This window comes from Leishmania donovani, chromosome 24, assembly GCF_000227135.1.
Source record: "Leishmania donovani BPK282A1 complete genome, chromosome 24".
NCBI classification, from domain to species: domain Eukaryota; phylum Euglenozoa; class Kinetoplastea; order Trypanosomatida; family Trypanosomatidae; genus Leishmania; species Leishmania donovani.
The window spans coordinates 67,296-90,208 of NC_018251.1; the positions used below are offsets into that span (position 1 = coordinate 67,296).

Below are 22,913 nucleotides of genomic sequence, written 5' to 3' on the forward strand. Positions count from 1 at the left end.
ACAACCATACGCGTCTTCAGCCAGCGTGCATGCCGCACACATGGCTGCCGGTGACGCGTGCTCCGCGTCAGGCGTGCGGAAGGGGGCGGAGGGGGAGAGCAGGCGGGAGCACCGACGCCACAGCAAACTGATACGCTCAGAGAGCGTGAGTGAAAAAGGAGGCACTGCAGCCGCCCCCTAAGCAAGTCGCCTAATCCAAGGCAGACACCGCTGCCCGACGCGTGCGAGGGTGCGCTTGGGCTCATATACCCATTTGCCTTTTATAGCCTTCTACGTCCCGCTCAAGCTTCGCTTGACTTGTCTCCCCCCTCGATTTTTCTCACCTGGTCTCCCTTCTCCTTGCAGTCAAACACGCGGCTTTCAGACACTCGACGCACGCGCAGACGTAACGCGGAGCCCCACGCTGCTTTCTCTCCCTCTCATGCTGTGCGGGTCGCCTTTTCCACGCACTTCGGATCAGCCCTCTCTCCAGCGTTCGCAACCTGCTGCGTCAGCACCAGATGGATCCCACAGCTCATGAAAGGCGGCTCACGTGTGAGGGAGCCGGTGCGCGATCCACCGCCGGCGTCAACGGAATCATCAGTATCGCTACCCCCGCAGGACCTCAGCACCAGTCGCTCGAAAGTGGTTGCCGTCCCGCGCCACGGCGGCGGCGCTGTTGTGAGGTGGCACAAAGATAGTCCCGCGGTCAAGGTAACGGCGGCGGATGCGGCAGTGCACGCCAGTTGGGTGAGTGCGGCACACCTCTTCGTCAACCCACACACAGACACGGTGCAACTGACACTCCTGCAGCCTGGGGTGCGCACCTACGTTGATGGCCAGCGCCTGATGCGAATCGGCTCTCCCGTAGAGGTGCGGGCAACCCAGCGCATATCCTTTGGTGCGGACCCGACGTCCTACATGATAACGCCGGCCCCGCGCGACCTCGTTCCGGGCACGCATGCAGCGTGCCCGCCGCCACCGTTGGCGGTGCCGGCGTATCCGGCAGCGGTAAGTCGGGAGGGGCAGACGTCGTCGCTTTCCACGTCACCGCCCTCGTGCTTTTCACCCTGTCTAGACTGCTCTCTGCCACCGCTGTGCGTTGACGGAGTGGGGGAGCGAGACGCAGCCACAGCTGTCTCAACGTCTCCAGAGGCCTTGAAAGCCGGTGTCGCACCAGCGAACACGGGATCGAGGCAGAGCGACACACCGCGCGAGGCTGTTTCAGAATCCCCACTTCTGGCAGCGCCACGGGCCTCGAAAATGCGCGGGTGTTGCCTTACCCACGCGTCGCGCAGCATCGCCGTCAAGACCGCCTCTACTGCAGAGGACGCAAGCGCTGTCTGCCGGACGGCGGAGAAGTGCGCCATCAGCGCACCGCTGACGGAGAGGACATCAACGGACCTTCTCGTGCAGTGCACCGCGACGGTAGCACGTTGCTCTGCGGACGTGGTGAGTACCACTACCGGTGCTGCTTTACCGCCTGTCTACTCGGAGGAGGAGCAGCTCGGGGCCGCGGCGTGCTCACCGTCGCAGGGCCTCACTGGTGAGCACGCGAACTCACTCGCATCCCTCTGCAACGAAACGGCTGAGCTGGCGCGGCGAGGAATCTTCAATGATGAGTCGCGAGCGCGCACGCATCTCCACATCAGGCCGTGCTGGACTTTGGGCCCCGTCACCAGTGTGCGCTCCCCGGACTGGGAGGTGCTGCGCGCCATGCAGGGTGACACAACACCACCGGTGCCACACGGCATCTACCAGTTCAGCTGCGGCAGCGTCGGCTTCGATGATGCGATGATGCAGCTTCGCAGAGGACGCGTTGGCCCTCTGGCACCGTCAGCGGGGGAGGTGAGACAACGGCCACAGCCCCTGAGGCCGCACTTGCAACGGTCTGGCGCGGCCCGGCACTGTGTAGCCCGCCACCCCAGTCGCAGGCTCTCTTTGGAGTTCGCCGAGCGCATCTCCATCGATGTGGAGGGCGGAGGCAAAGCAGCAGCCACGCACGCGACGCCTTCGTCAAGGGATGAGGCGGTCACCGAGCCCTCCAGTGTCCTGAGCAGTGACCTCACCGCTACCCAGAGTGCATGTCGGCGTCCTTATATGCGGGAAAAGCTGCACTTGTGTCCGCGCGTGCCGGTGAACCCGTTTATCGTCGAGGCTTTCGGCAAGACGCATCGGTATCGACCGCTGGCTCACCTGAGCGACACGCAGCACGCAGACAGCAGTGGCAGCAGCGCCAAGAGCGGTGATGGGGGTGCGCCAGTGGACGTCTTCGACCGGTTTGCTGGCGTGCCATGGCGGCACCCGATCGTCGCCGACGAGATGGTGACCCCGCGAACGGAGGCGCTGCTGCGCGATATCCTGCGGCGCCATCCTGACTCGACGTCGGCGTCCGAAGACGCGACCTTTCTGCACTGCGCCCTGCGACGCTCATACGACGCGGATGGAGACCGCTTCTCGTACGTGGACTCACCGGCATTCGTGCAGCTGATCTACACGAGATTCTCCTCTTTGCTAACGGCTATCAAGGCACGTTTGCAGGCGAGTCGTCCCGTGTTGCGCCTGTCGTCCCCGCTGCTGTGCGGCGGCGATTTACTGGGCAGCTTCGCGGACCTGATGGTGCTGCTCGACAGCGTCGCCCATTTTGCCCACTGGTCTACGATGCACACGTCGCTGCTGCTGCTCGGCAACTACGTGGACGTCGGCTGGCACAGCGTAGAGGTGTGCATGCTGCTGTGCTGTTGGGCGTATTTGCAACCAGGCAAAGTGCACCTCCTTCGCGGCCCTCACGAGGACCCGGCAGTAAACGGCAGCTACCGCCTGCTGGGAAAGCGCTGCCTGCGTTATAAGTGCCGGCAGCGCTTTGGCTCGCGCAGGGGCATCGCCCTGTGGGCGCAGCTGAACGACGTCTTTACCCTGCTACCGGTGGCGGCGGTGATTGATGAGCGGGTATTTGCCACGCACGGCGGCGTGCCACTGCTGCGCGCGTCGACAGCACCGGGTGGGGAGGAGGAGAAGGGTGCTGCCGTGAGGCGCCAGCGTGGGGGCAAGGCGCCAGCGCACTGCTTGTACAGCGGCACCTCTGGCTCACCGACGCCGACCTCGTCGGATGCAAACACTCCGGTGTCCTTCTCGTGCCACCTAGCAGCAGGCGTTGGCTCCGCAGAACGGCGAACTCCCTGCTCGCACGAGAGGGGCGGCGACGATGCCAGGCAGAGCGTGCTGTTTGCGGCGCGCCGCCCCTGCTGTATGCGGTATCACCGCTCACAGACACCCGTGATGGAAAAACCACGCGATGTTATCACGGTGGAGTACGCCGAGGCGCAGAAAGACATCACCGCGATCGGGCTGCTTTCACTCGAACCGCTCTCCGGCGACCAAGTGGACGAGAGCGATGAATGCCCAAGGACCAGCAGAGAATGGGCAACAGCAAGAGGCGCGGTGGTCTCCGCCACGGCCCTTCCATCGTCCCCGACGCCTCCGAGTAGTACCGTGCCACCTCCTCGCCAGGGCATGACGGGGGTGGCACCCGAGGGCAGATGTGACATGAGCGCTGCCGTTGCGCTGTCAGCTGCAACCACCCAGACCCCCGCGTCAGCACCGGTTTCGCCGTCGTCTCGGGCCGCCGACACCAGGTCCATCGTCGCTGCCACACCTTCACACTCCGAAGCGATGGCGCGAACGACCCCTGCGTGTAACACGCCATCTGCTGCAACGGATAACGTTCTGTGCGTTGTGCATGGCGGTCGTGTCGCCACACAGAGGTCCACGGACGCGTGTCACGAGGCCTTCTCATCGATGGAGGGACCGCGGCGAGACGACTTTCTTCCATTCGAGGCACTCCAGCAAGGGTGCGCTCCTCCAGCAGCGGCAGCAGCAGAGAGCTCCCCGGCACCGTGCTCCGCCGCCAGCGCATGCGTCACCGGCTCTGAAGTGCGGAGCGCGCAGGAACGCGAGGCCGACACGTGGCTGCCTCCAACGCACACCTCGGTGGACGAGGGCGCGCCGTCCGAGGACGACTTTGCCAACCTTCTTGAGGCCATGCACACATGTGAGTATGCCTTTCGCACCCTCCAGCGCTCCACCCCGTTGGAAAGCCAAGACGTGACCCGGCGTCTCCGGCTCGTGCGCGAGCTTCTGTGGAATCGACCACGTGAGGCGACAGCCAAACTGCTCACGCCTGAGGAAGAGTTGGACAGCGATGAAAAGAACGCGGCGGCGGTGCCGTGGTGGCGACCCTATCGAGTGGAGGGCTGCTGCTGTTGCTGCCCTGCTGGCCGTGCGCATCGCTGCTGCCACACCTTCGGCTCTGGCGGCCTCATCCGCTTTTTCCTCCGCTTCCACTTTTCCATGTTGATACGCGGGGCGCCGGAAGACCCTTCTGAGCTGTACGGAGCTGAGTTATCCGAAGAAGGCCGGCTGCTGACACTGAATACGTGCAGCCGAAGGTGCAAGACGGTTTTGCAGGCGGCGGCGTGCGTGGTGGAGTCTCAGACGCTGCGCCTTGCCACGTGGGGGTCACAGGAACTCGCCGATTCTCTTGGACAGCTGTCACTGAGCAGTCTCCCCGGTGTTCGAGAGACGGAGGCGTCGAGGGCAGACTTTGAACAGTTTGTGTGCGATACGCTGCGCACCCGCCTGCGCGATCATCACATTGTTGGCCCGGCCGATCAGTGGAGTGTGCTCTCAGCGTACAAGACCTACATCCGACGGCGAGCGGCGGCCAGCGCAGCGTCGCGAAGGCTGTAGCCGGTGTGTCTGTGCCTGCGCTAGTGTGTGTGTGTGTGTCTGCGCACGCAACGAATCCCTTTCCCTCCGCATTTTGCGCGTTTTTTTTGTTTTGCTGCTCGCGTCGCGCCTCTTCACGGCTGTATTATCCTCTGCTATGTTTTCCTCATGTCTTGGCGATGCGTCTGCGCGGACCCTTCTGCGCTCGTGCTGACAGTCGAACCTCCGCTGTAATATGCTCGACGCTGTCGGGGTTCTACCCACCCCTTTCTGCCCCTCTCAGACGCATCGCCGTGCCGAGTCGCTCTTCTTCCCTTTCCTTACGCACTTGCACACAGAAGTAAAACAAGCATGAACAAGGAGCGAAAGTGGAGACCGATGCACAGGCCTGATTTGGCCAAGGACGGGTCGCGCAGGCGCGCCTGCCCGTCGATACGATGCGTTGCCTTGTCTTCGCCCGCCCGTCCTCCGCCCCATGGAGCCAGGCAGAGGCTAGCGACGGCACGCACCGGTTATGCCGTTCGCTTCCATCATCGCCCCCTCCTTGCTCCCTTATCAGCGAAACAACACCCAAGAGAACCAAAACCAAACACGCAAACAACGTTGAGGGCACACGACGAAGGGGACTGTGTGCTGCGATTAGGCGAGGCGCTGATTTCCACCACCTCCACAAACGCACCTCCACACGTTGTACGGACCTTCAGCGTCGTTAACCCACTCAGACCCACGCACGCACGCACGGCGTCCACGCGACACCCTCCGCCTCGCTCACCTCAGCAAGCTGTGCTGGTACGGGTGCCTTTTGACCGCGCGCCATTTCCTTGCCCTCAACGCCGCTCCTCTCTTCACCGCTGCATTGAACGCGGCTCGGCAAGATGAACGCCCTCTCAAGCCCTCGGGCTTCCATCGGCAAGCACCGCGCCTTGCACAGCGCGGCTGCCGGCAATGCGGCTCGAAAGCAGAGCAGCGGCGGACAAGCAGAGGTGATTGCCGCGGTGCTGGGGCGGGAGTCGAACAAGCCGGCTGCCGAGGTCGTCGTGGAGCGCATCCTAAAAGCTGCCGACCCGCACGTGATGTCGGTACCGGTGTACTACGATTATAAGAAGGATGCGCGCGTGTATAAGTGCTTCCCCAGTACACGGCAGGTTTCGACCCTCTTCGCCATGGACGGCAACACTATCGCTAAAGACTCGCCTGAGGCGCTGCAGCAGGAGGAGGATCGCCATCGCCGCATCCAGGAGGTGGAGGTGGCCGCCGCGGCGGAAACGAACCCGGACTTGGTCGAGGAAGGTGTGTCCACACGCATTCTCAAGAACCAGTTCAACTATAGCGACCGCGGCAGCCAGACGATGAACCAGCCGATGAAGGAGCGCACCGTCATGACGGACCCGCCGCCGTCGGCCTCCTTTGGCGGGCTCGCGACGGCGTGGGCTATCTACGACGCCTACGAGGGGGAGCGCATCCAGGCCGAGAAGGCAGCCGCGGCGCAACGGCGTGCCGCCCAAGCCGCACGAACGAGCAAGGATGAAGAGAACGCGCTCACCCATGCCGCGGCCGAAGCGTCTATCCGCGATGGTGCGGATGTCGGCCCGAAAGGCGTGGTGGAGCTGCTGGCGTCGCCGGAGTTTCGCAGCGCACTGCAGGTAATGGAGCGCATGGTGAACCAGAACGATTGCCAGGATATCATTGACGACTTCAAATACTGGGAGGATCAGAGCGATCTTTACAAGGAGGACGGCACGCTGCTGCCCTTGTGGCGATTCTTCACGGAGAAGACGCGCAAGAAGGCCGTTACTGCCATTGCCCTCAACGGTCGCTACTCGGACCTCTTCGCGGTCGGCTACGGTAGCTACGACTTCTTGAAGCCGTGCAAGGGCACGGTTCACTGCTTCACTCTCAAGAACGCAGTGCCGACGGGCTCTGGCGCCCCCGTTCCGGCGCACCCGGAGTTCTCCTTTCACCTAGACTGCGGTGTGCTCTGTCTCGCTTTCCACCCACGTGAGCACTCGCTGCTTGCCTGCGGCCTCTATGATGGCAGCGTGTGCGTGTTCGACATGCGGGTGAGCTCCCACGACACGGGGGGTGCGAACCACGGTCGCCCGCTCTACCGCGCCAACGTGCGTACTGGTAAGCACATGGACCCTGTGTGGCAGATCATGTGGATGGAGAGCACACCAGGGCTGTCCTTCTACTCCATAAGCACAGATGGCCGCGTGGCGAACTGGATGCTGAGCAAGAGGGAGCTGACGTCGCGGGACGTGCTGAAGCTTAACACTGGCGTTTGCACCGTGGACCCGGAGCAGATGCTGCTGAATGAGCTCGGCGGCATGTCGTTCGACTACTCACCCGCCCACGACAAGATGGTCGTCGGCACGCAGGAGGGCAACCTGCTCCTGTGCACGGTCAGCCACAATGGCCAGTGCGTCGAGCGCTATGAGGGGCACAGCATGGCGGTCTACACGACGCGCTGGAGCCCATTCCACCCGGACATCTTCCTCACCTGCTCGGCAGACTGGACTGTCAAGCTGTGGATGAAGGGCTCTCCCTCTCCGTTGGTCGTGTTTGACCTCGGCGACGCCGTCGGCGATGTCGCGTGGGCGCCGTACAGCTCCACCGTGTTCGCCGCCGTCACCGCGGGTGGCAAAGTGTGCGTATTCGACGTAGCACAGAACAAGACGGAGCCCCTGTGCGCGCAGACAGTCGTGAAGAACGCGAAGCTGACTCACATTGTCTTCAGTGAGGCGGACCCGATACTGTTCGTCGGTGACACTCGCGGCACCGTTCTGACTCTCAAGCTGTCTCCTAACTTGCGTAAGGTGTCGAAACCCGGAAAGGGGGAGCCGACGGATGCGGCGCACATCAAGACGTTGGAGGTAGAGAAGCTGAACCACCTGGTAGAGGTCACCATGAAGGACCGCGCGCTGTTGGGTGTGTAGAAGGAACACAAGGCGGGATGCGTGCTGCCTCCTCCTGCACACAAGCGCGCTGCTCAGTTGCTCTTCCCTTTCTCTCTTATGGGGCTCTCGCCGTGATTGTTAGCGGGCCAGCACACGCATGTGCCGGTGCCAGAGTTGGTGTAGGAGACCACGCGGCAGTTTCGTGTGGGCTGCGGATGGACGTGTTTGTTTTCGCGTCGCGTTGCTTCTCCTCTGTTGCACCTCCGACGCGGCTGTTGCTCCTCGATCCGCCCTCTGCGCCCCATGGCACTTGGGTGTGAAAGATGTGACTATGGAGATGTGCTACGGAGTTGGCTTTTGTTGTTGCTGTTGCTGTTTGTGTGTGTATGTGCATGTGCATGTGCATGCTTCTCCTCTCCCGTTCTCCCTCGATGCGCGCTGTGTAGATAGCTGGTGTTTTAGACTGCGCACCAGACGGCACCCACATACGGAGAGAACGGAGAGGACGGGGGGAGGCAGAGAGGTGCCAGATAGAAGGGATCGCTGCATCCCGCTGTACAGGAGAGGAGCACGTGCACTCACAGGGAGACGTGAATAATGATTGTGGTCGTGCAGCGGCGGGGATGGGAAGGAAGGGAGGAGAGGGCGCGGCAGGAGTAAAGGTAGAGGAGTGAGAGCGAAGCTCGGAGCGGGGCATTGGGTCGCTCCACCTCCGCCCAACGTTTTTTCCTTCCACTCCCCTCTCTCGCCTGCAAATCCACTGGGCACTGCCGAGTAACTCCCCACCTCTCTTGTCCGTCGCAGCTACCTCCTTCCATCGCCGACTCGCCCCTACGTCTTCCCTTGCCCAGCCTTCCTCTCTCTCTCTCCCCTTTATTGCTCTGTTCTTTCAATGCTTTCTTGCCTTCTCTGATGTAACCAAGTACGATGTACAGCGGACCTTTGCGTGTGGCCGTGGGTGTGGGTGTGTGGGGGCTTTCTATGCGCGTGAATGTTTTGTTCCTCTGCACATCGCTCTACATGTGTATCTGTGTGTGTGTGTGCGTGTGTGCTTGCTTGCTTGGCTGCAGATGTGGCACTGTGCCTCCCCTACGTCACCACTGACCTTTTGAACGCGAAAAACAGGAAGAGTAGCAGCCAGCGACGACGGCGGTCTTGGGCACGCCTCACAGCGGCATCCCCTCCCCCCTCCTTCTCCCTTCGCGGAGAGACAGCGCGAAAGTGGTTGGTGGGGGAGGGACGCCCCGGTGCGTTCGGCTATGCAAGAAAGACAGAAACGACTGCCGGCACAGCCGGACGCCGCCAGCCCCACGCCCGGTGTACAGAAGAGGGCGTCTTTCAGCCCTTGCCTGCTGTGGCACTGCACTGCGGCCTTCCGTTTCCTCGGATGGGTGAAGATGTGTGCAAAGCTCGCGCGCGTGCTCCCCTCCGCCGCCTGCCCTCCAGTCCAGGGTGGCAGGCGGAGACGCCTCGGTCGTTGCCCCCCCCCCCTCCCCCTCTTCACGACCCTATTGTCTTTTCGTTCTCTCGCTTCCCCGCCTTGTCTTCGCCTGTATCGTTTGCCTTTTCCGCTGTCCGCATCAACGGCATCATGCCCGCCTTTTGCTGCCGATTCTCTCTAAAACGCCGGCGACGCTCCCTGACGCACACGCACACACACACACACACACACACACACACACACATCATAACAACGACAACACTAACACACGCGCATGCGCGTTTTCAAAAGAGGTTCTGTGGGGAAAACGGTGGGTGGTCAGCACACGCACGCACGTCGATACGGGAGGTAACCAGACAGTGTCTAAGCAGACTCCGATATTCTTCGTACACGCTGCGAACGCACCAGCTCCCTTTTCTCCCCGCCACATCCCTCGGCTGTCCGCGCGCGCACTCTTCTTCTCGTAGCCCTCTGCTATCCCTGCCCCTCCCCCCTCCCATCCACCCACCTTCTGACTCATACTCCGCCCCACAACAATCAACGAGAGCAGAAGACGCGCTGGAGACACCGCCGTCGGCGTAGACGATCGGTGCTTCTGTTTCGCCCACTCTAAGGTCTTCTGAAGGAATAAAAGAGAGATACGCGTAACAGATATATACGCAGACTCACTGATAAGACAGAAACACACGCACGCACGTGCGCAGTCGCCCCTCTTCCTCTCCCTCCCGCACATCGGCACATCGGCACATAGGCGCATACGCGGACGGTGGACTCTTCTTGGGGCTTCGATTCCTACGCTCTGGCGCTTCGTCGCTGCTAGAACTATACGCACGTGTCTTCGTTCAATTGTATCGCTGCGGTGCGTCTAGCCTCATCCCCCCCCCTCCCCCGCGGCCACTTGCAAGCGCACAGACAGACGAAGCGCGGCACAACGGAAGAGAGTACAACGGAAGCGGGGCAAGGCGACCGCGATACTGGTCAGGCAACCTTACCTTTACCTTCCCTCCCCCCCCCCCGAACTGCATCCTCTCCCATAGACATAGACACGCACACTGAGAGGCACACTTGCTCGCGAGAGCTCTCCCTCGTGCGCTGCAGACAGACAGAAACAACGGAGGAACGGAAAGGCAAAACGCACCACGCTCAACTCACACGTATTGCTCTATCGCCGCGCATCGTGTGTGTGTGTGGGGGGGCACGTGTCGACATCGCAAGCGCCCACCGATATAGATTCACCGTGTTCCCTCGGCATCTTTCCTTGTGTGATAGTTTGCGCACACGCGTCACGCTTGACGGCTTATTTTCGCTTTCCCCCGCGCACAATTCTTTCCTTTTCTCGTTGTGCCGTGCTGATCTCTAGAGCGCGATTGGGCCGCAGCTATTGCTACGTATATATCTGCCGTTCTCGTTCCACCCACGCACCCACCTCCTTGTCCATTCGATCGGCTTCCGAGGAGTGGTCCCTCTCGCGCGCACTATCCTGCTCAGCACATCCGTGAGCTGCTACTGCTGCTGCAAAAAGGAGCAATATACAAGCATAAGCCCTTCTTGCAAGCCTGCACTCTTTCATTGCCGCGCTACCGAGCACACCAGACACACCAGACACACCAGCATCACACTCACCTGTCACTTCCCAGACTTCATCGGCACCTCTGGTGCCCTCCTTCTCCTCCTTCCCTCCCTCCGCCCACCTTGTCCATCGATCGTGTGTCTTTTATCTTTCTTTGCCACAGACAACCGCAGACACTCTTTCTCTGCAGGCGCACTCGACCCTCCCCCTCCTGCTCACGTATAGCGTTGTGTTCTTCTGCCTGTGTGTGCGCGCGATTTTGAGAGTATCTCCTGCTGGCTGCTTCCGTGCTCTCGGCGTGGCGCACTTCCGTTTCTCCATCGCTCAGACGGCTCCCCTAGATATTGCCCTTGTGTCATTGCCCACGCCCTCCCCGCTCCTGCTCGTACCTCACCTCCCCCCCCCCCACACACACACACAGGCGTAAGGGGTCTCCTCGCCGCTCGTTGCTCGCCAAGGCCACGCATCTCTGCACGCAGACACCCGTACGCGCGTACGCGGCGATAGCTTTTAGAGCGGAAAGGCACGGATTGTGGGAGAGGGAGTACACAAGCCCCACAAGCCCAACCCCCTCCAAACACGCACACACATACGACGTGCAGTGGCAGAAGGTTTTCTCAGTTCTTGTTTTCAGACCCTTTCGCACATCTTTGGTTATATGCACGCTCACTGTCCTCTTTTTCATAGACTCAACTCACTTTGTGCCCGGTGCCGTCGACCCACGCCGCTCTTCTTGTTCGTCACAGGCGCACACAGGGCCATCGTCGCGCACGACAATATCGCAGCGCATCGAAACTCCCTTGCACCGTCTCTCCCTATCCTCACTGTTTCTACTGTGCATCTTCTTATTGTGTGACGCGAGGGCGCGGACGGTGCGCGTGTGATCTGCTGGCTGGCCCCTGTCTTTGCCCGACCGCCTTCTCATCTCCCTCCCTCCATCCCTGTCCAGCTGCGCGCCTTTTCCCTGGCTGCGTTCTTCCTTGTTTTTCTTTTGCTTTCACGTCTCCGTTACACCTCCCCCTAGATTCGCATCCACCTCTCTTCGTCAGGACACCGTTCGTCACACGGGGTGCGCCGTGCGGTGGAGCTTGCTTCCAAGCTCGCTTGCCCTGCTTTCTTTGCTTCCTCCGTCACCGTTTGGTTTTCGCAGCGGCTACCACCGTTGTTGCTCACCTGTTCTTCATCTTGCATCAATGACAACGCCTATCCACAGGCGTGCTAGCAGCTCTTCCCCGGATCGACTGCCCCCCGCGCCGCTGCCGTCGTCTCTGTCGACGATCAGGCGTGTGTGGAACGACCGCCTGCGAGCGTTTTCATCAGCGCGCGACGTTGCTTCCGTGGGCGAGCCCGAGGACGTCGTCAGCGGTACCCCGAAGGTGAAGGATGAGGCGCGGCTGCGCCAGGTCGCCGTCGCCAGCTCCGGCGGTGGACGCCTCGAAGCCGCGTCCGGGGTGGATGACGGCCTCACGGACAGCCCAGCTGCGACGGTGCAGACTCGCTCCTCCTCGCTCTACCCCACAAGGACGAGCAGCAAGCGAAGGACGGTGGTAAGGTTCAAGGATGCGACCCCAGTGAACCCTCACACTTCCGCTGTTGTCGCAGCGCGGCACCCTGTCGACCCCAACGCCGGAGATATGGTGGGCCTCGTGAAGCCGCTGTTTCCGAACACGCTGCTGACTGAGGCGCAGGATGAACGGCGGCTGCTGACGCTCGTGTTGGACCTCGACGAGACGCTTGTCAGCAACCGCGACTCCCGTCAGTCAGCTGCCGTGCTCCGGCCATACTGCCTTCACGTACTGAACGCCCTGCGTCACATGAAGGAGCTGGAGATCGTGCTGTGGACAGCATCCACGAAGGAGACGGCGTTGCCGGTGGTGGATCAGCTGCATAAGACGGGCATCATCTTCGACGACATCATCTTCCGCAACAGCATCTGGTTCACGCAGCCCATTCACACGAAAGACCTGCGGCTGCTCGGCCGCGACATGAACCGCGTGCTTATTGTCGACAACTCCGTCGGCTGCTGCAAGCTGCACCCCCGCAACGCTCTGCTCGTCGAGGACTTCCACGGTGTGAGGCGTCGCGAAGACGCGGCCCTTGTGAACGTGTACTACGTCGTGGACGCCCTGCTGCGTATGATGCGGGAACGTTCGATTCCGGTCTCGGAGGGACTGGGGCGCCTCATGGCGGAGGGGCAGCTGTGCCACCCGGTGAGCTACGACCTGCCTGAGTTCTTCAAATACATACCGCTGACGGAGGTGCCAGAGCTGAAGCGGCCGCCGGTCGGATGCTTTGTGCGGGCGAACACGGCACCGCCAAACACGTCTATCATGCAGCATTGGGTCTACTAGCAGACGCGAGACAAGGAGAACAAGCGGCCGAGCGGAGGCGGGCGACAAGGCGCGGTGAGTGGTAGAAGGGGTGCACACATCTGCGTCTAAACTTGGTCGTGCGCGTCATCACACAGCAGCGTTTCACGGACACGGTGCACCTGATAGGCGAGAGGCGAACTATTACCCCCCTCCCCCCCCCCCCCCACACACACACGCTCACAGGAGAGGTAGCGAGGAGGAGGTGCCGGACGGATAATGCCAGCCGTGCATCCCCGCTTCCGCCCCTGTTCTACTTCTGTTCGCTCCTCTCCGTCAACTGAGTAGAGTGGCTTCGGCTGCGCTGTGTGGTTCTTCATTACATCAGAAAAGGTGCTGAAGCACCACCGCCCCCCTCTCTGTTATCTCTCCGTCCTGGTGCCGTGCATGCAGGTGCGCGTTCGTGTGCGTGTTTCGGGGCACCACGAATATGCCACCCGCCACATTTTTATTTTCCGTTTTTGTGCACACGCAAACCTTGTAAAGGGAGACGTGCGTAACAGAGCCGCCATGTGCTCTCCTACTAACCGGCACACCCACCCCCTCCCTGCGGTTGCGAGGCCGACTGTTGCATACACGCAAGCACGCGCACATCATAAAGGTATCTATAGATGCGCCCACTCCATCTTGTTTTTGTTTCCTTGTTGTCTGCTGCCCTCTTGTACTGTTGCGCTGCCCTTTCACGCGTGAACCCGTGGGCTGGCATGCGCGCAGCTGTTTTGGAGGTGGGTGGAGGCTGAAGGGCTCTCGCGTGTTACCTTTTCGTTTTCATCCCTCTCTCGCGCGCGCATGCTTGTCAAAGTGGTGGTGTCCTGCTGACGCGGCGGTGCTTGAAGTTAGCGCAGATACACACACACACACACACGCACACGCAGAGAGAGTGTGTGGAAAGGAGAACGTATTCGGGTCTCCATCATTCCCTGCACCGTCGTCCTCTGCAACGCTTATAAGCTCGCGCCCGCTTCTGTCGGGCGCCCCACCTTTCCTCCCTTCGCCCAGGCGCTTTTTTTTTAGAATCGCCGTCTGCCTGCTCCACTGCAGCGCATTCGTTGTGTCCTTGTCTCCGTTGCTGCGTGTGTGTTTGTTCCGCACTCGGGTCCGTGGACGGCGCCCTTGTCCGCCCCATCTCTCGTCTCTCCGTCGTATTTCCTTCGGTGTGCTGCGCCTCGCTCTTGCTTGCCCACTCCTGCTGCTGCCGCTTCTGCTCCCATCACCCCAGGAAGCAAGCATGGGCACATGTGAGGTAGGTGTGCGCGCGCGTGTTTTGTAAGTACCCTTGTGTCCCCGTCGATTTACTTGTGTGTTGGTGGCAGTCCCGATCTCCCGTCCACGGAGAGACGAGATGGAAGACGTGGAGCGTAGACAAACAGAGTCTGAAGGACGGGCTACACCCGTCACCAGAGAAAGGGAGTCGGACTGCGGGTCGTTTGTGCAAGGCTCCCGCCCCGGACGTAACAGGGCGAGCTCGCGAGCGGCTGCGTAGGGGGTGCATGCGTGTGAGTGTGGTGGATGCGGCCGTTTCCTCTCAGCGGCAGAGCCTCGCACCATGGCGTCATCCCTTCCATCGTCTCCCCGCTCGACAAACTGTTGGAGTATCAACAGCGGACGAAGAGTGCATGCACATTGTGCTCTCAATTACGGTCTCCCATCTTTCACCTTGCACTCTCTCTCTCTGCTCCACTTCTCGCCTTGTAATGGCGCGGATCACCTCGCGTCGACGCACACACCCGTGCGCGTGCACGACGCTTGCGCATCGGCTTGATTTCACAGGTTTCCTCTATGCTCTCGTCTACGGACGTGATCTCTTTTCCCCTTTACGCCGACCACGCAGGCGCCTTACGAACCTCCTCCTTCACCTGAGGCGTGATCGCTCTCCTCGCGCCCTCTCTGCGTGCGCGACGTGACGCTTGTGTATCTGTGGCCAAGTGAGGCCTTCTTTGCGCGTGCCTGTGCCGCCGGCTCTGCGCAGGCGGGGCGCGCGAGGCAGCGAAGTCGGCGCTTGCTGCACCGTACTTATTCATCATCGTTCTGCTGCGCGTGGCTCTCCTCTGTTCTCTCTATACACCATTATTGGCATCTTCGCACAGAGTCGAACACGCGGCGGCGCCACCATCATCGTTGCACGCAATCCGTCCCCCCCCCACACACACACCACCACCGCCTCACTGCCCCCTTCGTTTTTTTTTTTGCGTTTGAGATGTCCCGCGGTGTCAAGAGCTCGCAGAGCAGCGCGGCACGCGCGATGATGTCCTCGATGGGCACCCCGGCCGGCCTTAGCTCCTTCTTGGGCGGCTTTGCTACGGGTCTGGAGAACAGAGCGAACGCGGAGCGGGAGAGCGACTACGTCGTGAGCCTGAAGCTGCTGACCAAGACCAGCGAGATCACGAAGCAAAAGGCGCTTGACCGGCTGCTCGAGCTCATGAAATCGACCTCTGACGAGGTGCTCCTGCGTTTTGCCAGCGCCACCGTTGAGACAATCATCCAGCATGCCCGCCACCCAAAGCCGACGATTCGAGCGTCGAGCTATCAGCTGCTGCAAGCGCTGATGAGCAAGAATAAGGAGCTGAAGAAGACGATCGTGCCGGAGCTCAAAGTTCTGTCTGGTGTCTGGGTTATGGGGATGAACGACATGGAGACTGCCGTGTGCCAGGCAGCTGCGGCCGCCTTCGATGCCGCTTTTCCTGCGGAAAAGAAAACGCTCATGCTGCAGCAGTTTATGGACGCCATTATGGTGAGTCTGCGCACCGCGGTGGAGGAGGTGATGGCCTCGAAGAAACCGCTGCAGGATGACTCGCTGGACCCCAACGCGAACAGGATCTATGCGGCGCTCAAGTCGATGGGGTACATGGTCAAGCAAGTGAGCGCCGCGCAGACGGCAGTGCTGAAATTTGTCCAGGACCCGCAGCTCTTGGGTGCGCTTCTGCCGCCGCGAGAGGCGCCCAAGTCGTACCTGCTCGTCAAAACACCGCTCGCTCGCTCCGCGGTGCTGGCGCTCCTGCGCGACGTGGTGTCCTTCTGCCCTGCGACCCCCAAGGTACACCAGCTCGTGTCGCAGGCTCTCTTCGGATCAATCCTGGACCCGAACGTAGCGATGGCTTCGCGGACGTGGGAGCTCCTCCTCTTTTGGTGCCGCAGCAACGTCTCGGATGTGGTGAGTCACATGAAGGGTGGGTTTCTCGATGACGTGGTGAACTGCTTCATGGGGTGCCAACAAGGTGAGCTTGGGGAGGTGATTTTCCCGTGCCTGTTCCCTCTTTTGACTTCGCTCTCCAAGGACGCGCGGTGCGAGGGCATCCTGGATGAGTTTTGTGCGGCGCTGGTGGAGCGGCTGAGCGTAATGAGCGAGACGCCAAACGTGAGCGCGCACGACCTGGAGGTGGTGCTGACGGCGCTGATGGAGTGCTGGGAGCTGCACTGCGTGCGCAAGAAGACGAGCCGCGCGTCTGAGGACAGCGTGGAGCTGCTCACGGCCATTAGCTTCAACGTAGTAAAGCTCATACAGACAGAGGCGAAGGCGACGCGTTACCAGGCTGTCATCATAGCTACCATGGCAAAGAGCCTCCTCAAGACCGCCAACCGGTGCGAGGATGTGTTCAGACAGTGCTTGACCGTGATTGGCGCGCAACCAGGAGCGGCGTTCCGCGTACTCCCCGACTCCCCCGAGCCGGCCGTGCAACGCAGCTTTTCTCTCTTCCAGGCTCGCCTGCTGGGGCGGCTGTGCGCGAGCACGTCAACGCCACTGCCACCAGTGCCTGCTGCGACGACGACGTCGCCGACGACGCGGACAGAGGGTGCGAGCACCGCGCACTGCAAGGCGCTGGCCGCGGATGTGGCGAACAAGTGGCTGCTGCAGCAAGTGGCCGTCAGCCCTGATGAGCACAAGTGGGTTCAACTCGCTGCCTTCTTTGATGAAACACGCGATACCCAGTTCTTCCCCTCCGACGCGGTGGCGGACGCTGTCCTAGGCATCCTGTGCGCGTATGTGAGGCACACCCATGACGAAGAGACCTCGGCACAGGCGCATACACGTGAAAGCAGGGCGGCACTGGCGACTTTGGTAAAGGCGGGTCTGGAGTGGAAGCACCGCCCCGCTTCCCAGGACTTGATGGAGGCGACGTCGTCCACTCAGGAGCACACACTGAAGGAAGCTGCGCTGCGGCATTTGATGCAGGATCCGGCGAGGCTGTGTGAGGTACTAACCTGCGCCGTCGCCCAGTGCGACGTTGCCGGTGTTAGCCAGTGCGTCGCGGTATACGTCGAGCGTGAGCTGAACCTCTCGGAGGAGCAGCGACGCGGCGTGCTGGAGGCTCTATGCACTTCAGTGAAGGAAACGCTAGCGATGGTTACGGAGAGCGCAGCGGATTCGGACGCAGGGTCGGCAACCACCGGCGACTCGGCGTCCAGCTACAGCTCCTCCAAGACTTCGCTGACGTCGTCTGCGTCGTCGTCGGCATCATCGTCATCGACAAGCGACAGCGGCCTCGACAGCGACACGGCGGATGCTGATACATCCGCCGCAGGTGGTGGCGACACAACCAACCTCGCCCCGGAAGCGAGAGAGCGGATGAAAAAATGGGGACAACTCTTGCGCAGCGGCGGGGCCTTTGCCGGGCTTTTGCATCTGGACGCCGCGTACGTTGTGGGCCACCTGCTGAAACCTCTCTCCTACATCAGTGCCGCTGTGGCGACGCGCGTGTTTGTGGAGCAATACATCTCGGTCAAGGCAATGCGAATCGCGCTGCAAAGGCAGCAGTATCACATCGAGGGCAGCGGCAGCAGCGGCAGCGAGGGCAACGATGATTTGGTGGCGTACGCGATGGAGCGGAAGGTGCACTGGTCGAGCATCGCCGATTGCAATGCCGTCACGGCGGAGGTGGAGGAGCTGCTGGACAGCTACTCCGTCCGCCCCGAGGACCGCGACGCCGTGGCCATGGATCTTCTCCACTCCGTCTTCAGCAACGACGACGATCTGCCGCTCTCCTTCTTCGCTGTCTATCGGCTCCCCCAGCTCGCGCCGTACGCTTCCACGGCGTGCCTGCAGTCGTTCGCGACGTCGGAGTCGGTGTGGCAGCAGGCAGCGGTGGAGGTGCAGGCGGCCGCGCTGGCCAGCAACGAGTCGGCCCTCTCGCTCTATGATGGCTATCTCTCTCTCGACCTTCTGCGTCCCACCTTCACGACCACCGTACGCACAGCTCAGCTAGTCCGCCTGACGGACAGCGTCGATGGGGCGGCCGCAGCGGTGGCGATGGCCAACGTAGACCCCAAAGCGGTTGCCCGTGTCTTCTGCCAGCTGCTGCGCGTGGCGGCATCGAAAGAGGTGCTGGCGGACGGTGTGTGCCGCACGCTCTTTGGGAGCGTCTTCCCGGCCATGCTGGCATGCTTTGACGTGGCCGAGGTGGCGGTCGAGGTGGCGGCTATCGTGACGTCGACAGAGGGGCCTATGGCGGCGGCTGGGGTGCCGTACCTACTGCCAACGTTGGCGGCCGTGCTGCGCGATGTCGCGCCGGCGGAGGACACGGTGTTCCTGCGCCGTGCCATCCGTCTGGTGAGCGCCGTCTCGAGCACGGCGGTGACAGCCCTCTTCCATGCCGAGGGCGCCAAGGGCGTTTCACCGGTTCTAGCAGCGGCCTACACCACCTTCTTCTCAGTGCTGGATGAGGTTGCCGATATGCTGCGCTTCAACATCGCGGCACAGCTTCCGGCGGAGCAGGAGCGGCTGCTGCTGGAGGCGAGCTGTCAGCTGCCGATGTGGGACTTGACAACGGCGAAGCTCACTCTCGTGGTCCTGCGGCACCTCGCCTCTCTGCCCGCGGTGGCCGACAGCACTGTGAAGGGTCTCATAGCGTACGCATCGAAGCAAACACCGCTGTCTGGGCTGGAGCTGCTGGCCGAGCTGTCGTGCACCCACATTCCTACCCCTGATGTGTACAGCGAGCTCATCCGCGTCATAATTGACGCCCTCTGCCGCTGCCACCGTCTGCGCCACTTGCCACCCAACGGCCGCCTGCAGAAAGAGTCGGGTGGCTCGCTGATGGGCAGCGCACCAGCTGCCCTGACAACCCTGCGCCGAGTGGTCATGGCGGCGGTGCTGGCCAGGCGCGGCGTCGTGCTCCATAGCCGCATGGACAGCGTCCTGCGCAGCACGGTAAACCTCGTCGTGTTCGATGCCGTCTGCGAGGCAGTGTCGCAGCTGCGGTCGACGAAGGAGGGCGAGGTGGCCCCTCTCGCCAAGCTTATCGCGTTCACGTCACGCTTCATGGGCGACTTGCTCACCAGCGACGTCATGACCCTGCGAGGGTCGGAGACGAGCGTGGAAAAGATTGCCTCGGTGCTGTGCTTCGCCTACGCCTGGCTGTTCGCGACGAGCATTGCGAAGCTGGAGCAGCTCGGTGTATCGACAGTCGCGGGTGTCATTCGCAGCGTGTGCCTCCTGGCGAACCTGACGCTCATGCGCGCCACGGTCCCGCTTGCCGTGCCGATGCAGTTCATCATGCAGCGTTTCTCGCTGAAGCCGCTGCGCGAGGAATACTCAACAGCGCAGCCGGCGAAGGTGGCACAGTTCCGCCAACAGAACTTGGTGCTGACCAAGACGCAAAAGCAGAAGATGCTGCTCTTCCCGTACTTGCTGTCGTGGTGCGTCTACCTCACCAGCGTCCCACCGCCACCAACAGAGGAGGCGCAGGGCACTGGCAGCAACGTCGCGCGTGACAAGGATTGGCAGCGACAGGTGTACACCCTTCTCGATCTCTTGTTTGCTCTCATGCTGACTCCGATGGAGCGGGCCTCGACCAGGCTGGATTCGACGTTCATTGGTGCCTCACTGAACGCCGGTACCGCAGGCGACAGCAGCGCCACCGGGCCACTCGGCTTCGAGCTGGTTGCACTCACGCGCGTCGACGCGCCGGATCAGATGGCGCAGCTGGCTCGTGGTGCCTTCGCCGTCTTCACGCAGTTACTGCACGGCAACACCTTGTCGCTGACGAAGAGTTGGCTGGAGACGGTGGAGCGTAAAGGCCGCTCACTCTTCTACAGCTCCGTCGACCAGCACATCACCGGTATCCTCATTCAGGAGAGCTTCTTGTCGGTGCTGAGGCGCAGCCCTGACGGCAGCAGCAGCTTCAGCGTTGGAGACAGCTGCAGTGTGGAAGTGAACGTGGCTCAGCAGCTCATTGACCTGAGCTACGAAATGGAAGACGCGAAGGTCGCCGTGCGCATCACCTTCCCGCCGGCATTCCCTCTGCACCCGCCCGTGGTCGAGCACGAGACGGGTCGTGAGTGTGGCGTTTCCATGAAGAAGTGGCGCTCGTGGATGCTGAAGATGTCCGTCATCCTCTTCGGTGGCTCAGCGAACGTGTGGGAGTGCATTGACCTCTTCCACCAGAACCTTGATGCGCACTTCCGCGGTATCGAGCCATGCCCCATCTGCTTCGCCGTCGTGAGCCCCGTGAACCACAAGCTGCCAGACGTGCGCTGCTCCGTGTGCCACAACTCCGCCTTCCACTCGAACTGCCTGTACACATGGTGGGCCACAGGCTCCAACAACGTCTGCCCGCTGTGTCGCTCGCCATGGATCGCGGAGTAGGCTACCATTCTCCCCCCGTCCGAAGCGGACGGCGAGGGGGGACCGCAAGAGACAGAAAAGTCCATGTTGTGCCTGTGATTGTGCACATAAACGAGGCCGAAAACACTGATGAAGTGCGGGACGGCATCTGCGTGCCTGTCGTGGTCAACACGCAGCCGCACGTAGTGCTCTACCTCCGCGCACGTCCTGGGATCACTAGTTCAACCCCCCCCCCCTCGCACACACACCCCATCCTCTGCGCGCCGCAGTGCTGCGGCTAGAGCGGAAGCTCACCCCGCGCTGCCCTTCTTTTCGTAAACCAGTATGACGCTAACCAAACATGTAGCGATGAAGCCCTTGACGCGGTGCGCTGCGCTATATTCCCCGGTGCTTCGAGCTCTTCAGATTCATGGGAGGGTGCGTCGGGCGAGGCGGGCCGGGTGCAACGAAGACCCGTATGGCATTACACAGCATGAGCGAGTGGGCCTGGGCGCTACCCACAGCAGCATCAGTGCATCCATCCCCCTCCGATATCGATGACCTCTCCCTCGTCGACTGCCTTCGCGCGCGTCAGCAGAAGCAGCTGTGTGTAGAGATTGGTGATGAGAGAGCAACACGCTTTTTGTTGGCCAGTGTCTCTATGCAGGCTTGCACCTGTGCGCGCCTTCTTACGTCACAGAGCGGGTTCAGCCGCGAGTGGGTTTACATGCTTCCTTCTCGCAGCTCTTCCTCCGACGCGTCACCCATTGTGTCTCTCGTCCGCCTCCGCTCTCTTCCTCTCTGTCCGGCGGCGCCATCCATTCGGCTGGCTCGCAGCTGTGCACCTTTCCTTGTTGTTCACTGCTTTGTTTTTTTTTTTTTCGTGTGTGCGTGTGTTTGTGTGCAGCAAACAAACACAGAGACACACGCGCAGATCCCACAACCGCACCATCGCATCCGTGTGCGCTGCGCGCTGGCCGTTTCACCATCTCCCCTCACACCATCATCATCCTCATACCCCTCATTAGCCGATGAAGCCGTACGTGTGGCCAACCTCAGACGAGGCGCCGCCACCCTCTGGGCGCCGTACTTTTCCGTGCCAGTTCAAAGTGAATCACGGTACGCTCAACCTCTTCTCCCCCGCCGCGCCAGAGCCACAGCAGTGCAGCACCAGGGCTGTGGCAGGGCCGTTCTCCATCACAGGGCAGCGAGGTATTCTGCACCAGCGCAACCACAACAGGGAGTCTACGGCAACCCGCGAGTTCCCCGTGAATGGGCTGCGACGCGTATCGGCACCGCAGCGAAGCGAGACGCCGCACGGCATACGCCATATACGCGGCGCGGCGGGGGCCCAGCAGCATGTGCAGGTTGTCAACATCACGGACGCCTACAAGGACCCGATGCAGATGGGCCCAAGGCGCACCGGCGTCAAGTGCTTGCCGCAGAAGAGCGAATCTAACGACGTCAGCGCGGCGTTGGCCTTTGCGGGGTCGCGCCAGCAGCTTAGTGCACGTGTCCTCGCCGCACCGGTAGGGAAGCCGTCGCGGCCCTCCCTGTACACGATTGATTACTCAGACCAGGAACGCTTCGCGCAGGCGGTGCGCGATCACGCGCAGAAACGCGCACGTGGCGTGGCGGAGTTTTACGTGCAGCTCGTGCGCGACACCGTCGGTGGTGTGACAAGTAGCACGCCTAAGCCGGCCATTGTGCCGTGGTCTCTCGACCAGGAGCCGACGCGGCGGGTGCTGACGCTGGAGCGGTGCCGAGATCAACTCGTGGCGCTAACCTCAATGCCCATCTCGCTGAGCGACCTCGCTCAACTTCTGTGGGGCTCCAGCGATGGCGAGGCGGCGAACTCGGATGGCCTCACGAGCGATTTTGACAAGGATGCGTCGCTCCCGCTGAGCTGCCGCCCCGTGCCCTTTCGCGACTTCGCAGCCGCCTTTGGCCAAAACTCCAGCGACGTGAGACTCGCCCGCATGAAGGTGTGATGGCAGCGCTTCACAGTCAGTTGGGGCGGCAGTGGTTTACGTGCTGAGGGTGTCGGCGCGTGGGCAACTACCAGCGTGGAAGGGTTCCTACAAAAGACAACGAGTCCCTGTCCCGCACACATGGACACGCAGACACAGACGCATAGACGCAGACAGGTGCAGGCAGCAGTGGCGATGCTGCGTCTCTCTCGATCATAGACTCCATAGATGCCCTGCCGCTGCCTCTGCCTCTGCCTCTGCCAGTCCTCCGCATTGAAAGCGGCAGTCGAGGGCGTCTGTGTGTTTGGCGACGTGGTGATCTCTGTAGGAACTGAGCAGGAGATGGGGAGTCCAATAATCGGGACGTCACTGTTCTTCCAGCCCCCACCACAACTGTGCTCAGATTAGCCCACTCTTCG

At 61.7% G+C, this 22,913-nt stretch overlaps 5 protein-coding genes across 5 annotated transcripts; all 5 read left to right on the forward strand.

Annotated features, from left to right (window-relative positions):
* Window positions 1–516: 516 nt before the first annotated feature.
* LDBPK_240260 (protein phosphotase, putative) lies at window positions 517–4,728 on the forward strand (the record flags this gene model as incomplete). The annotated part of the gene is made up of 1 exon (XM_003861068.1): window positions 517–4,728. The coding sequence occupies one exon, from the start codon at window positions 517–519 to the stop codon at window positions 4,726–4,728; it is 4,212 nt and encodes a 1,403-aa protein (XP_003861116.1).
* Window positions 4,729–5,582: 854 nt separating this feature from the next.
* Window positions 5,583–7,643, forward strand: LDBPK_240270 (dynein intermediate-chain-like protein; the record flags this gene model as incomplete). The annotated part of the gene is made up of 1 exon (XM_003861069.1): window positions 5,583–7,643. One exon carries the CDS (start codon window positions 5,583–5,585, stop codon window positions 7,641–7,643), a length of 2,061 nt encoding a protein of 686 aa, XP_003861117.1.
* A 4,606-nt stretch (window positions 7,644–12,249) lies between these two features.
* On the forward strand, window positions 12,250–12,966 carry LDBPK_240280 (hypothetical protein, conserved; the record flags this gene model as incomplete). The annotated part of the gene is made up of 1 exon (XM_003861070.1): window positions 12,250–12,966. The coding sequence occupies one exon, from the start codon at window positions 12,250–12,252 to the stop codon at window positions 12,964–12,966; it is 717 nt and encodes a 238-aa protein (XP_003861118.1).
* Window positions 12,967–15,181: 2,215 nt separating this feature from the next.
* On the forward strand, window positions 15,182–20,566 carry LDBPK_240290 (hypothetical protein, conserved; the record flags this gene model as incomplete). Its single annotated transcript, XM_003861071.1, has 1 exon — window positions 15,182–20,566. The coding sequence occupies one exon, from the start codon at window positions 15,182–15,184 to the stop codon at window positions 20,564–20,566; it is 5,385 nt and encodes a 1,794-aa protein (XP_003861119.1).
* Window positions 20,567–21,555: 989 nt separating this feature from the next.
* Window positions 21,556–22,515, forward strand: LDBPK_240300 (hypothetical protein, conserved; the record flags this gene model as incomplete). Its single annotated transcript, XM_003861072.1, has 1 exon — window positions 21,556–22,515. One exon carries the CDS (start codon window positions 21,556–21,558, stop codon window positions 22,513–22,515), a length of 960 nt encoding a protein of 319 aa, XP_003861120.1.
* Window positions 22,516–22,913: the final 398 nt, after the last annotated feature.